The sequence below is a fragment of the Rhynchophorus ferrugineus genome, unplaced genomic scaffold (assembly GCF_030347505.1).
Source record: "Rhynchophorus ferrugineus isolate W39M unplaced genomic scaffold, kcgeb_rfMv2 rfM10, whole genome shotgun sequence".
NCBI lineage: Eukaryota > Metazoa > Arthropoda > Insecta > Coleoptera > Curculionidae > Rhynchophorus > Rhynchophorus ferrugineus.
In genome coordinates, this window is record NW_027472589.1 from 8,798,905 (window position 1) to 8,812,660 (window position 13,756).

At 41.6% G+C, this 13,756-nt stretch overlaps 1 protein-coding gene across 2 annotated transcripts; it reads right to left on the reverse strand.

The window, feature by feature from the left end:
* Positions 1-27: 27 nt before the first annotated feature.
* Positions 28-12,684, reverse strand: LOC143203543 (uncharacterized). 2 transcript variants are annotated; one of them, XM_076415729.1, is made up of 11 exons: positions 12,450-12,682; positions 8,802-8,873; positions 5,549-5,704; positions 5,206-5,494; positions 3,969-5,144; positions 2,815-3,909; positions 2,491-2,757; positions 2,078-2,434; positions 1,576-2,018; positions 824-1,268; positions 28-760 (listed from the first exon to the last, which is right to left on the reverse strand). In XM_076415729.1, exons 1-11 carry the CDS (start codon positions 12,666-12,668, stop codon positions 282-284), a joined length of 4,998 nt encoding a protein of 1,665 aa, XP_076271844.1. In that variant the 5' UTR covers positions 12,669-12,682; the 3' UTR covers positions 28-281. The 2 variants fall into 2 exon arrangements, with proteins under 2 accessions (XP_076271844.1, XP_076271845.1); XM_076415730.1 differs by having other exon boundaries at positions 141-760; positions 824-1,265; positions 12,450-12,684.
* Between the last annotated feature and the right edge of the window lie 1,072 nt (positions 12,685-13,756).

A 13,756-nucleotide genomic window follows, 5' to 3' on the forward strand; every position in this document is an offset into this window, starting at 1 on the left:
AATAATTGTGAAATAAAAAATACCGAAAATAGAAAAGGTGTTTTAATTTCATTGCTAAAAAAGTCAATTAATACGTTCATAAAATAATGGAATCCTAGAGACTAGAAACTTACATGTCGATTTGTGTACAGTAACCATGTTGTAAATGCTCGACTGGGCACTTTGAGCATTCTAACATATTAAATAATTTATTTTGGGTCAGGACCTGTATGCCTTTTGTTAAATAATCAAAGACACATCGTTGAAATTAGGCGAACGTTAGGAACTTGGTACCGGAATCATCAGCAACTCATCAGGCTGCCGTCCGGGTTGGTTTTGCGGACGGGGAAACAGGTCTTTTTACCGTCCACGTATATGCAGGAGTTGGTGAACATGCCGCAAGACGAGCTCTGCGTATAGTACACGTTCGGCGTTCTCTTTCCCGTCTTTACATTCTGGGAGCCAGCCTCGGATTTGCTGACCGAGACGAAATTGGGCAATATCGTACCGCTCTTAACTCTGTATTGTACTGGGTTGTAAGCGGGCTGATAAGTATAACCTGTGCCGTAGTTCCCATTTTTGTATAGTGTCCTCGTGGATACAGCGTACACGGGTTTCGTCCCAGAAGTGAGTGGACGAGTGTAATAGATCCTACCATTTCCCGGTGATAGAGTTACGCTTTGTGCTTGCGCATTTTTACCTATAGCGTAAGTGTTCGGTCCGTTGGCTATTGACTTTACTTTTCCACGGAATCCAGCAGGTATTTGGAAGCCTGGCGAACCTATCGAAAAGTTTTAATCGGTATTCAGTAACCTTAAACTATTAATGGTCGTAAATAATTTACCTGGAATAACTTGTCCTGGATTCAATACCGCCCCATCGTCAGGAAAATCGCCCTTGCTCTGATGCACCGTCGCGTCTAGTTTCTCTAAAGGATCCAGTACTATGTGTTGCTTCTGAGTTGGCGAGCTTTGCGTCACTATCCTGGGGGAAGATCTTACTTCCGAGTTTCGACGCGATGACGTCACTAAATTCTTCCGGGACGGCATACTGCTTTGAACAAATTGCTCGTTCTCTTCCTCGTTCGAAAAGTCGTCATCGTTGTAATCAGCATAGTCGTCGTAGTCGTTGATAGGTGGCGGTAATGTAGTGGTTGTGGTGGTGGGTATGGGGGTAGTCGTGGTGGGAACAAAAGTGGTGGTTTCCGCAACTTCAGTCGTTGTGTACTCTTCTGGTGGCAGAGGAGGCAATGTCTCGTGTGTGTGTTCCACCTCCATATCGAACAGCTTCTAAAAAAATGGTTTTAACGATTAGTTGTTGGGCTCATTTTAATTATTTGTTAAAAATAACGTTGCTTATCTGGGTTGTGTGTTACAAGTGTCATATATAAGCAGAAATAAATGGTATCTAATTGATCTGGCGGTCTTTTGACCTCCAGAATTACATCTGGCTGAGAAAGAGATTTAAAATATAAACTAGTAACAAAAATTGTTTATGATTGTGATAATCTTTCGTATGTTTTTTTTATTTTTACTATCATTACGTAAATTAAACGTGCTTTTAGTGTTAACATAGATTGGTTTTATCAATATTCACCTCTCTCGATTCGGATCGTTCTAAATCCGGTTTGGGTTCTGTTTTCGGTGGTAAATTCACCACGGCCTTCTGGCTCTGAGACTGACGGTTGTAAGTGACCTTGGCGACCGTGAAATTGATGGGTTTGAAGAAGCCGCTGGGCTCGGTGAGGTTGCGTAGTGCCGTCGCTCCGGAACCAGCTTGGGCGGCTCCTTGGTATCGGATGCCGAACTTGAAATGCCCTTGGATCTCGGTCTGCGTCATCCCGGAGCGGCTGCCGCTTTGCGCCGCCGCGGTACCGCCGCCCGTGAACGGGGATATTTGGTTGTCCTTTTCGTTTTCGTCGTAAGGGGTGAAACCGATCTGGGCTTGAGATGACGTGGCGCCGGGTCCGTTGGCTTGGGCGTCGGCCAGCCCTCCTTTCTCGCTGGCTTGTACTTGGGTTTGGGTTCCGTGTTGGATTCCTTTATAACCGGGAGATGTTAGTAGTAATGATATTGTATGGGTTTCAATGAGAGTTTACCTGAGGTTTGCGCCGTTGACAGAGTATCGCCCGTCTCAGAGTCCAGAGTGACTTCCGCCTGGGACTTGCCAGCGCCGCCACGGCCTTGAGCACTGCTCTGGGCACCACCTTTACCACCGTGTACTTCTGTTAAGGCTCCGCGCTTTCCATCGTCTGAACCTGCTGACGCGCTGAACGAACCTGACCCTGTATACGTACCAGAGACCTGCGACTGAGACGTACCGCCTAGGTATTTGCCATGAGCTTCGGCGTTGGCTATCGTTTCGTTGTTGGATTGTTGTACTGATGTTAACACTTGCGAGTCGGAATCGTCATCGGCCGGTATCCATTTACCGTCTATCCATTCGCCAGCCCCACCTTAACATTTAAAGCACCAGTTTAATGGCGGTTTTAATAACGATTACCTTGCCTACCTGGAGCTACGTATTGACCTGGTGGCACGACACCTTGACCTTGTCCAGCAACGGCTCCTTGACCTGCACCAGCAACTCCACCAGGATATACCTGACCTTGTCCGGCAATTCCACCCTGACCAGGATATCCTTGGCCTCCACCAGGATATCCTTGACCTTGTCCACTAACTCCACCTGGACCAGGATATTGTCCACCTACCCCTGTACCTTGAGCTCCCCCTTGTACTGATGGATAGCCAAATCCTCCGCCGCTGGGGTACCCGTAGCCTATTAGATGTCTTTTAATAATTCCTACGACTCGATACAATTAAAATTATAAACTACCTGGATAACCCGTTCCTCCCGCAGCTCCAGGATAACCGCCTGTACCAGGAACAGCTCCTGGATATCCACTGCCAATTCCAGCAGAAGGCCCACCTGGCCCACCTAAAAATCCACCAGTTTGACCTCCGGCTCCGGCTCCAGGGTAACTACCGGGATATCCTGCGTTTCCACCTGGAGGAACCGAACCTCCGGAGTATCCACCTCCGACACCACCACCTGATACACCAGTTCCACCGATAAATTGTCCTGGGTAGCCGCCAGCACTTCCAGGATAACTTCCTGCTTGACTTCCCGGATATCCACCACCCGTAGTAGGGCCTCCAGCTGGACCACCGGTACCGGTATAGCCTCCACTTGGGAAGCTTCCTCCACCTATTTGCCCACCAGGAACGTTTTGTTGACCACCGCCCGGAAATATTACCCCACCGGGATAAGCACCAGTGCCAGGAGCTCCAACATGTCCCGTAGTTCCGCCCGGAAATCCAACTCCACCGGGGCCACCAATTTGACCTGAAGCACCACCTGGGTAACCAGTTCCACCGGCTACTCCAGCACCACCAGCAGGATAACCAGGACCGCCACCCGTGACGTAACCACCACCGGGCGCTCCTGAAGGACCTGCACCAGTACCGGGGTATGTTCCAGGATAACCTCCAACACCAGCCGATCCGGGAATACCACCACCTACACCGGGTGCGGCTCCCGGATACCCGGTTAATTGTCCGCCAGGTCCTGGATATCCAGTTTGACCGCCAGCGCCTCCTGTACCAGGGAAACCACCACCCGAAGCACCTGGAAAACCGCCTCCTGATGCACCTGGATAACCAGCGCCCGGAGAAGGCGGATAACCACTGCCGGTGCTCGAAACTCCACCAGGTGGTCCGATTGGCTGACTTGTTCCGGGATAAACTACACCCGCGGCGCCCGGCTTTAGCAGCTCTCCAGGAACGTTAGCACCGGCTCCGTGTCCAGCCTGTCCACCGTATGCGCCAGATCCTGTCTCGAAAGTACCTTGAAAAGTACCAGCAAACCGACCCGTCTGACCGGACTGTGCCTGATAATGTCCATCTAAGTTTCCTCCAAATGTTCCGCGATCTACAAAACATTTTTGTTTATGAAAAAGCCAGGCGTACATGTATCATTACTTCAATTACCTGCACAGCCACCGCGGCCAGATGTAGCGCAACCACCTGGTCCATAAACATTGCCAGGGTATCCACCACCTCCCGAGACGCCAGGTTGTCCAGGGTAAGCACCACCACCGGGTTGTCCAGAAGTACCGTCAGGGTATCCAACACCACCTTGTCCGGGATAAGATCCTCCAGGTTGCCCAGAAGCTCCTCCGGGGAATCCGCCTCCTCCTTGCTGACCGCCATGTCCATTATAATATCCCCCTGGCTGTCCAGAAACGCCACCGGGGAATCCAGCACCGCCCTGCGGGCCGCCTTGTCCAGTAAAAGTGCCACCACCAGGTCGTCCAGAAGAGCCTCCGGGATATCCGACGCCTCCCTGTTGACCACCTTGTCCAGGATAAGGTCCTCCAGAAACTCCGCCTGGGTATCCAGCTCCTCCTTGTCCAGGATAAGCGCCAACACCAGATTGTCCCGAACCAGCTCCAGGGTATCCAGCACCACCCGGTCCAGTATAAACTCCACCAGGTCGTCCAGCACCACCACCGGTATACCCAGCTCCCCCAGGTTGTCCACCCGGTCCGGTATAAGCTCCTCCAGGTTGTCCAGCACCACCGCCGGGATATCCAGCTCCACCAAGTTGTCCAGCACCACCACCGGGATATCCAGCTCCCCCAGGTTGTGCACCCGGTCCGGTATAAGCTCCTCCAGGTTGTCCAGCTCCACTTCCGGGATAGCCAGCTCCTCCAGGTTGTCCAGCACCACCGCCAGGATATCCAGCTCCCCCAGGTTGTGCACCCGGTCCGGTATAAGCTCCTCCAGGTTGTCCAGCTCCACTTCCAGGATAGCCAGCTCCTCCAGGTTGTCCAGCACCACCGTCAGGATATCGAACTCCTCCAGGTTGGCCACCTTGTCCAGGGTAAGCGCCGCCACTTTGTCCTCCAGCTTGCCCAGCGCCTGGTTGTCCCGATGTTCCACCAGGATATCCAGCGCCTCCAGGTCCTGCAGGGTAACGTATTTGGTCTGGGGCTTCGCCACCCGGATAGCCTCCGCCGCCGGAGGTGCTGAGACGTTCTGGGGCTATTCCCCCCGATCCTCGGCCATATTGGAGCGTTTGATCTTGGAACCTGATTCCCAAACACTCGCCACAGTCTATTGGAGAACTTTGACTTTGTGCTTGTCCCATTCCGCTTGTTCCAGCTGGATGGAGGAATGTAGATTTTAAAACATTAACAAGAAAACGCAATTAACTGGAACTTACAGACAACTGCCTTGGTTCCGTTGATGGTGCTCTCCGCTTCCGCCTTTCCGGACTGCGGGTTGTTTCCGTAGTTGAGGTACTGCGATTGGGTCTGGCCTCGTACGCCGCCGTATTGTCTCGCTTCGCGTCTTCTTCGTCGTTTCCTAGTCATTTCTTCTACGACGGGAAAGTCGTTCTGCACGTACAGTATGGTTGCGGTACTTTGCGCATCTTGCTGGTTATTTTGCACGAGGTACGTGGGAAACCCCCGACAAAAATCCAGGATTCTTTGACCTGCCAAGCGCCATATCTAGAATTGTTTAATGGTTTAATGGATGATTTTGTATAATTCAAAAACAATTACCTCTCTTTTAGATAACTTGTTGCTGACGGATACAGGCTTGAGGCCGTCAGAGCGGTTACCATTGTTTGCTAGCCTCTGGCTCAAGACGCTTTCTTCGTTGGATAGGATTTCCAGTAAACATTTCGAATCGATTAAATCTTTGTATGCAACAACTCGCTGAAATTGGATTTAGCGTTATTACGTAGATATTTTTTTAATTAATCTCATAGAACTTCAACAATCTGCCCGTGGGCAATAAGGCAATATAACCATCCTGGCATGTAGAAGATCGCTTCAGTAAGTCATCTGCTGTACAAACTTATAATCTAAATCTTATTCCATATACTACTAACTTATTCTAAAGTCTATCCTAACTTCTATTCATTCTATATGTCTGTCAATCAGTTCATATGGTAATTTGCGTTTGAGCCTATGCACTACACTGTCGTTTAACACACACATGGCACATTTAACTGTTTGGCGAATGTATTCGGATGCACTAACAGTCTTTCCTACACGGCCGCCAGGTTCGAAGTTACAATTCATGAACGTTTACGGAAGCAGCTCGATCATGCGTCAAGTGGTTCAAATTCTGGAGGTTGCAAATCAACCCGCGGCGGTTCGGTTGGCATTCCCAAATCCAGAAATCAATCCAAAAAGGTTCGGGGATAGCAAACCTGCTATTTTCTCTGATCTGCCCTTCTAGCAGACTTCCCATCTCCATCAAATGCTTATTTTACAAGATGTTAATTCGGTCCGTACTCATCTACGGATCTAATGTCTACTTCAAGTTTGTTACACCCAAAGGTCAAACGGCTTCAAGTTTCCCAAAATAAGCTCCTCAGGAGAATATTAAACGCTCCATGGTTTGTCAGAAATAATCAAATTCATAGGGAAACTGATACTCCAGAAATCAAGCACTTCATATCTCAATCATTCCACAAACAACAACTCAGCGCAAGTTCTTCTGAAAATGCGCTTGTTCGCGAGCTGGTCGACATGCTGGGAGCTTAGCACCGCGTCACCGCCAAGCTCCCCCCCTTTTCCAGGCTGAAACGACCTCATCCGTCGCTACAGTCCTAACTTTTGCCCCCATACAACAGTACCCAGTTGTGTGTTAACTTAGGTTCGCGAATCAATAGAATCGCCGGGCCCTCGTGCTCAATAACGGCTGCCCGATCAGCGGGTGCCATATCCCCAAATTTAATGCAGTAGCAGTAGCGATCCACAGGGGTCAGCTGTGAGGCGGTTTCGGTTTAGTGTATTGGTAAGCCCAGAGGCAGTCCCACATAACCCGGTCCAACTTGTCACTCCAGGGCAAGTCTCCGCGACCAGGTATGCGTCATGCATTCCACCGCCTGGTTTTTAGGCCAGAACAAAAAAAAAGTCTTTCCGAGTACTTTGCACTAACACTTCGAATCATACTCGTTATGGGTTCTAAGGGGATATCGCGCTGAATTAGTTTGTTGGACACGTAATATGGGACATCGACGATGACTCTATGTTATATTTCATAGGAGTGCCCAACAGTTCAATACCGTAGGTCCAAATGGGCCTATTGACGTATACAACAAAACCCTGTTATCTAATGATAATTTAGATTTACGCCCTATCAGCCAATACATTTGGTTTAGTTTAGGCCCAAGCTGCTTGTGCTTATATGTTATATTATATGTTTTTTCCATGTTAAACGTCGATCAAAATGCATTCCCATATATTTAACGTTATCTGTTTGCTGGAATTTATACGTAGATCTATATCTATATGATATTTAATAATAATCTCTTGGTCTTACAGATGTTGTTCTCTTAGATCAGAGTAGAATTAATGTTGTTAAATTATGAATTATATAATTGAAATTATGTATTATAGTGAACATTTCTCAAAAAAGGCTCTTTTGTAGTGCTATATGAAGGGAATGTCTTAAAGGGAATGTTTTGTTACGGATTTGTTTAAATTGGTCAGGCAGTAACTGCAAAATAGCAGTGCTACCAATTCCATAAATTTAGCAAAGAACTTCATAAAAAATTTCAATTTCTTGTCTTGAGCTTGCGATAAGAAATTCATATTCACCAAACTTGGGCTCATTCGACTTCGAGTTGTACCGAAAATGTTAATACATAAGCTAATGCTTGTCGAATGTAAATCAAACTTATCGTTAGACAAGATATTGCTTCACTAGTTATTATTTAGGCCTGTTTGCTTCTACTTCTCGAAAAAAAAATCCAGCTTCTCGAAAATCTAGTGATCATTCACGGTTTCAAAACAAGTGTTGCGTGTTGTAATGGATGCATCGTACTACGTTGCTAATGAAACGATACAGAGTGACAACGCTCTAAAACCCACAACTAGTGTACCAGATGTGTCAGTAATTCCTTTCCGGCTTTTTTCGCTAAAGAAAATACATTATTTACAATTAATGGGATTAAACTGTATTTTCTAATATCTAGTCCATTTGTTAATCTTGTTGATTGCTACTTGTACCTTTTCTATAGCCTTAGGCAGAGATACATCTTTTGCCGTGATAACTATGTGGTCGGCAAGTGTTCCAAGTACTGTTTCTTTTATTGTTGGTATATCAGCAGTGTAGAGCAGATATAGGAATGGTTCCAAGACACTTCTTGAGCAACTTCAGCTGAAATAGGTTTAAATGTTGAGAATGCAAGGGGCATGCGAGACTCTTTCGAAAAGATATGATTCCAGCGGTTGCCAATAGTTCTGCTGTAACAATTTTCTGATTTTGTAGATTAATCCCAAATGGAATGTTCAAGGGCAGTATTTCTTCTCTTCAAATACCTTCTCAACAACCACTATTACTCTGAGCACTTGATCGATTGTCGAGTGGTGATTTCGAAATCCAAACTGGAAATCTGGTATTTCTATGAATGGTTTAATACGTTTTAACAGCAGTTTCTCAAATAATTTTGATATCGCAGGTAGCAGGGAAATAGACCTGTAAAATCTGACTTGTTCTGCCGGTTTTTCAGGTTAATGCCAGTAACATATGTGTCACTGCATCCCAAATTGACATGCCAATCAGCTAAATGTGATAACAGTGAAGTAGATGGACTAAAACTTTGAATACCGTCCGATCTGACTAATGGACATACACAAAGGAAGATTTAGATTAAGATATTTTCCACAGTACCACTTACTGAAGTGTTATTACTGAAGCCATGTACATAATGATTATCATATAAGAAATACTTATTGTCCAACCACTGAGGGTAATAAAAAAAATTGAAAATCTCAACTTGTAATCAGATAACCTTACCGTCTGGTAATCGTAGAGTAGTCGAGGTTTTTCGTTCTTGGCCGTGTCATCGAAAGTCTTCTGGATAATATTCTGAAAATAAAACGAAGATTCAATATCATTTAAACAACGCTGTCGGTTAAATTAATAACATTCGAGTCCCGAGATATTACATTAGTTTGTAACAAATAGTAATGTTCTATTTATAAAATCGGCTAAAATATCAATCTAGGACATGTCAGAGCCGCTGAACCGTACGCTTTCGATGCTATTAGACGGCATTTCGACGATAATGCGAACGAAATTTTGTTTTCTGTTTACTGGCCGCGTTCGTTCCGATCTTAAAGAAGTCATATACGAGATCGATAGTGCGCGGCTGTCGTAATCGATCGTCTAAGAGGCCAACGATGCGATCTTTCCGTCGCTGGAGCGCTAAAGGATCTCTTAATTAATTTATATGTGGGTTATCGGCGTGTTTATGGTTTTTTTTTCGGGCAAAATGTTGCAAAATTATCGCCGAAACGGTTGGAAGGCTATGCTCCGCGCGAATTGGCGCCAAAATATTTGCGGATTCGTATACCGAGCCGGTCTGATTGGTTATATCGCTCGATGATAACGGCGTGATGGTTTTATTAACGTTGTAGAAAATACTTGTTCGGGATGTCAGAGAAATTAGTTATATTGTTAGCTATGTTTAGAAAATTGACGGTATATTTGTCCGGTTGAGAGCCTTCAATGTGAGGCAGAAATTCCAGCACTTGGATCACGACGAGAGCTCCTTCTCATGAACTGTGCAAGCTCTCTCAGATTTTATCCAGAGCTGAGTCAGTTCGACTACTTCTTCTCTAACAACCTAGACAACAACACTACAAGAAGAAAGCATATAGGGCCGTCATCAGTATTTCGTGGAATTTGCAATGGACTGATAACAACAATACCTGCTACAGTCAACAGGACTGCGACAATACCACCCTGGCAGTACTCCAATATATCTATAGACCATTAAGACATGAAGGTATTAGACAAAGAATACTACCCAAATCTCCTACAATTACTAGTATTTTATCCGCGGAGCTTTATAAGGCCCCCTTTTTTTTATAAGGCCCCATCTGACCTGGATGGACTGTCGGTGGGCGCATCAATACTTGTGGTATCAGACTCAATGACACTCTCAATCAGACTCAATGACTCAGGACAATGACAGTTCTTTAGACAGTCTGATTTCAGTAAAGACAGTCTACCCTCTAGTTACAGCTATCAGAGAGCTACACTGGAGAGGAGGGGAGTAAGAATAAATTATCTATGGGTTCCCTCTCATAGGGGAATTCCCGGTAACGAAAGAGCCGACTATCTGGCAAGCAGAAAGGAAGATTCAGTCAAACTGAGCGTTCTATTCAGTAAGGAAGACGCTAAAATACATATAAAACTATATACAAAAAATTGGATCAACTAAATTGGGATCTCCTTATGGAAAATAACAAGTTGTGGGAAATCAAAGGGGTTTTTCACCAATCTCTTAATATAAAAATCTTAACAGGTTTCAATTGAGCATCCTTGCTCTGCTGCGAATAGGGTATAGCAGACTAACGCATGAACATCTGTTAAAAGGAAGAGACACCCCCCACAATGTGACGAGTGCCAAACACAACAGAGTGTCAGGCATATCCTTCTGGAGTGTGAAAAGTTTAAGGTACTGAGACGACAGCTCGGAATGCCAAGGTCATTAAAACAGCTGGTCCAATCCAAGCATTTGGATATGCTTTTCAACTTTTTAACGGCCGCTGGATTGATACACCTTTTGTAATACTTCTCTATTGAAATTTGTATAGTATATTATTTTTGAATGTCATTTTTTTTTTGTATACTTTATTTAAAAATACATTGTAATTCGACCATAAGTAGCCCGAGAGGCTGATGGGCTTTTAAAATAATAAAACAGTCTTCAAGCCAGTATAGACTCACGGTTTGAAATATGATAGAATCTTACCAAAAGCATTTCGCAGCATCGTTAACGACCCATGGTACATTACAAATGAAGACATCCACAAAGATCTAAGGATACCAACGGTCAGTGAAGAAATTAAAAGTTTTGCAAAGAAACAGGTACTAGAACCGTGGACTTACTGAAACCTGAGCCAAGTTTAAAAACTAAGTGGAGTGCATCAGTGATAGCACATCCATCAAATGATAATTAAGTTTAGCAATTGTTAATAACAAACAAACAATTGCAGCAACATGTGCAAAGAAAGGGAATTCTAAAACTCATCAACTTGAATGAAGAATTAAAAAATGTTTCAAAGGTGACTGAAAAGTGAGTGAGTGAAATTATCATCCAAAAATCTGAAAAATCACCAAATGAAATCCAAGCTTATAGTGATACTAATTATTTTCATAGTTTATCAAGGTAAATAAACAAAACTATTTTCACTATATGACTAGAACACAAAAATGGTTGATAAGAACTATTGGAAATGAGATAGTTTAGTTTTAAATTTGTATATATTGATAATAAATAAATAATAGTTTATTTAATATTACTTTTTCCTGTAAAAATTCGACACTTTTATGATATATGATCATAATTTAATGGTAATAATTAATAATTAAAAAACAAATACAAAAAGAAGTAATATTACTATTTAAAATATGTTAATAAATATATGTGCTAAATAAATTGAGCTCTTTCGCAAACTTAGTTATTGAACGGTGTTAAGAAACATAAATATAATAAAAATAAATAATAAATATTTGGAGTTAAATTATTATCAATGAATTTTATATCAGGGTGATGTAACTCCTATACAGGAAGTGGTACTAATTATTTTCATAGTTTATAAAAGTAAATAAACAAAATGCTATTTTCACTATATGACTAGAACACAAAAATGGTTGATAAGAACTATTGGAAATGAGATAGAGTATTTTGAAATTTATGTATATTGATAATAAATAAATAATAGCGTTTTTAATGCTATTTTTTTGTAATAAATTCGACACTTTTATGTTATGTGATCATAATTCGGTAGTAATAATTAATAATTAAGAACAAATACAAAAGGAAGTAATATTACTATTTAAAATATATTAATAAATATATATGCTAAATAAGCTGCATACATAAATATAATAAAAATGTTTGGAGTTAAATTATTATCAATCAATTTTATATCAAGACTGATGTAATTACAGGAAGTGGTACCAATTATTTTCATAGTTTACAAAAGTAAATAAACAAAACTATTTTCACTATATGACTAGAACACAAAAATTGGTGATAAAAACTATTGGAAATGAGATAGTTTTTTCATATAAAACTTGGGTGTTTTAATAATAAATAAATAATAGTGTTTTAATAACAATTTCTTCTCTGTACTCAATTTTATACTTGGTTTTTAATATTTATAAGAAATACTAAAAAAATTTCTAGACTTTTTTAAGAAAAATAGTAAAAATCGCCCCATTGTTGGTGTTTATATACAAATATACTAAAAAAAACAAATTTAATAAGGGCATTACGAATTGTCTTACGAAACTGCTCGGATATTTCATAATAAGCAATTTAAAAAAAGTTATCAGAAGAGCACGTGGTGATACGGGAGGATCAAGGCGCGTAATGTTAACCGTTTATTTCACTAAATGTAGTCGTATAAAGATGGTGATATGTTTTACCTTTGAACTATCCACTATGTTCTGGGCGAAGCTGCCCCCGAAGCCGATCAATTCGAGCCACAAAAACACGAGAAAATATCGAGAAGGCCTGGTGACGAGCTCCATCTCATATTTGGAACGGTTTTGCCCGCTTCTACACAAATGCTGTTTCAATTCCTGCTTAGTGTTGACCCTTGAATATCTTAGCTTACTGTTCGTACAAGAGATAACGGCCGACATTTACGAGGTACATTTTGAAATGTTATTCTTGCAAACGAAATAATTTATATTTTACTAAATATTTATGCAATTCTCGAGATAAGATATTCTTTATATTACGCGTTAATCTAACAGGACCCTGATATATAATAAGGGGTTAGTTATTCTAGTCCCGAAATTTGGAAAAATCGATTTTTCTTCATATTTTCAAAGCTTAACCCCTTAAGAATATGTTCTTAAGAGGATTTTCCAAAATTTGAATTACTTTAGGAGATATAGCTGTTTATAAACCGGAAAAATACATTAGATGGATTTCATAACGAAACCCTTCATCTGTGTGACTATGATTGTGACTTTGAATTCACTATGATTGATCGTTCAGATACTCAAAATAATAATGAATCTTTGAATTCATTGACTTTTGCACCTAAAAATATACATGATAGAATTCACATGATCCAAATTGTAACTTTTATAGCAGTTTGCATTTTTAATGAAATCTTCATACCCATTTAAAAGTGATGGTCTTTATGTGAACAACAATTGAACAGAAGAATAGAACCATAGAAAAAATAGAAATACGACTGTATATGCGACCTTGGGGAAATGTTTTACCCGGTTCAATCAGAGGTAGCGCTGCGATCACAACGTATGACGGACTAGTTTAAAAGGTGTTAGAACAGAAGCAAGTTGGTTGTTAGCTATTTTGGATGTCATAAAATAGCAGAAAGTCTTCATCTTTTGTTCTGCATTTTTTCTGTGTTACATTAGTTGTCACTAAATTATTTGGATTAAGCACTATATTAATCTTGTCATAAATCATCATCGTCATCGTATGTGTATATATATATCTATTTATATTTATGTGTGTATATATATATATATGTCTATTTATTATATATATATATATATATATATATATATATATTATATACTTATTATAAGTGATAGTGATAACACTATTAATTGTATAATGTCATTGTATAAATAAATCCTCCTAAAAGGTACTAGTTATCTAGAACAGATTTAGATAATTATAGAATATGTGTTACAGTGTCATTAATTAAAAACTTAATTGTTACATTAACGGGATTTATTTTGAGAAATAT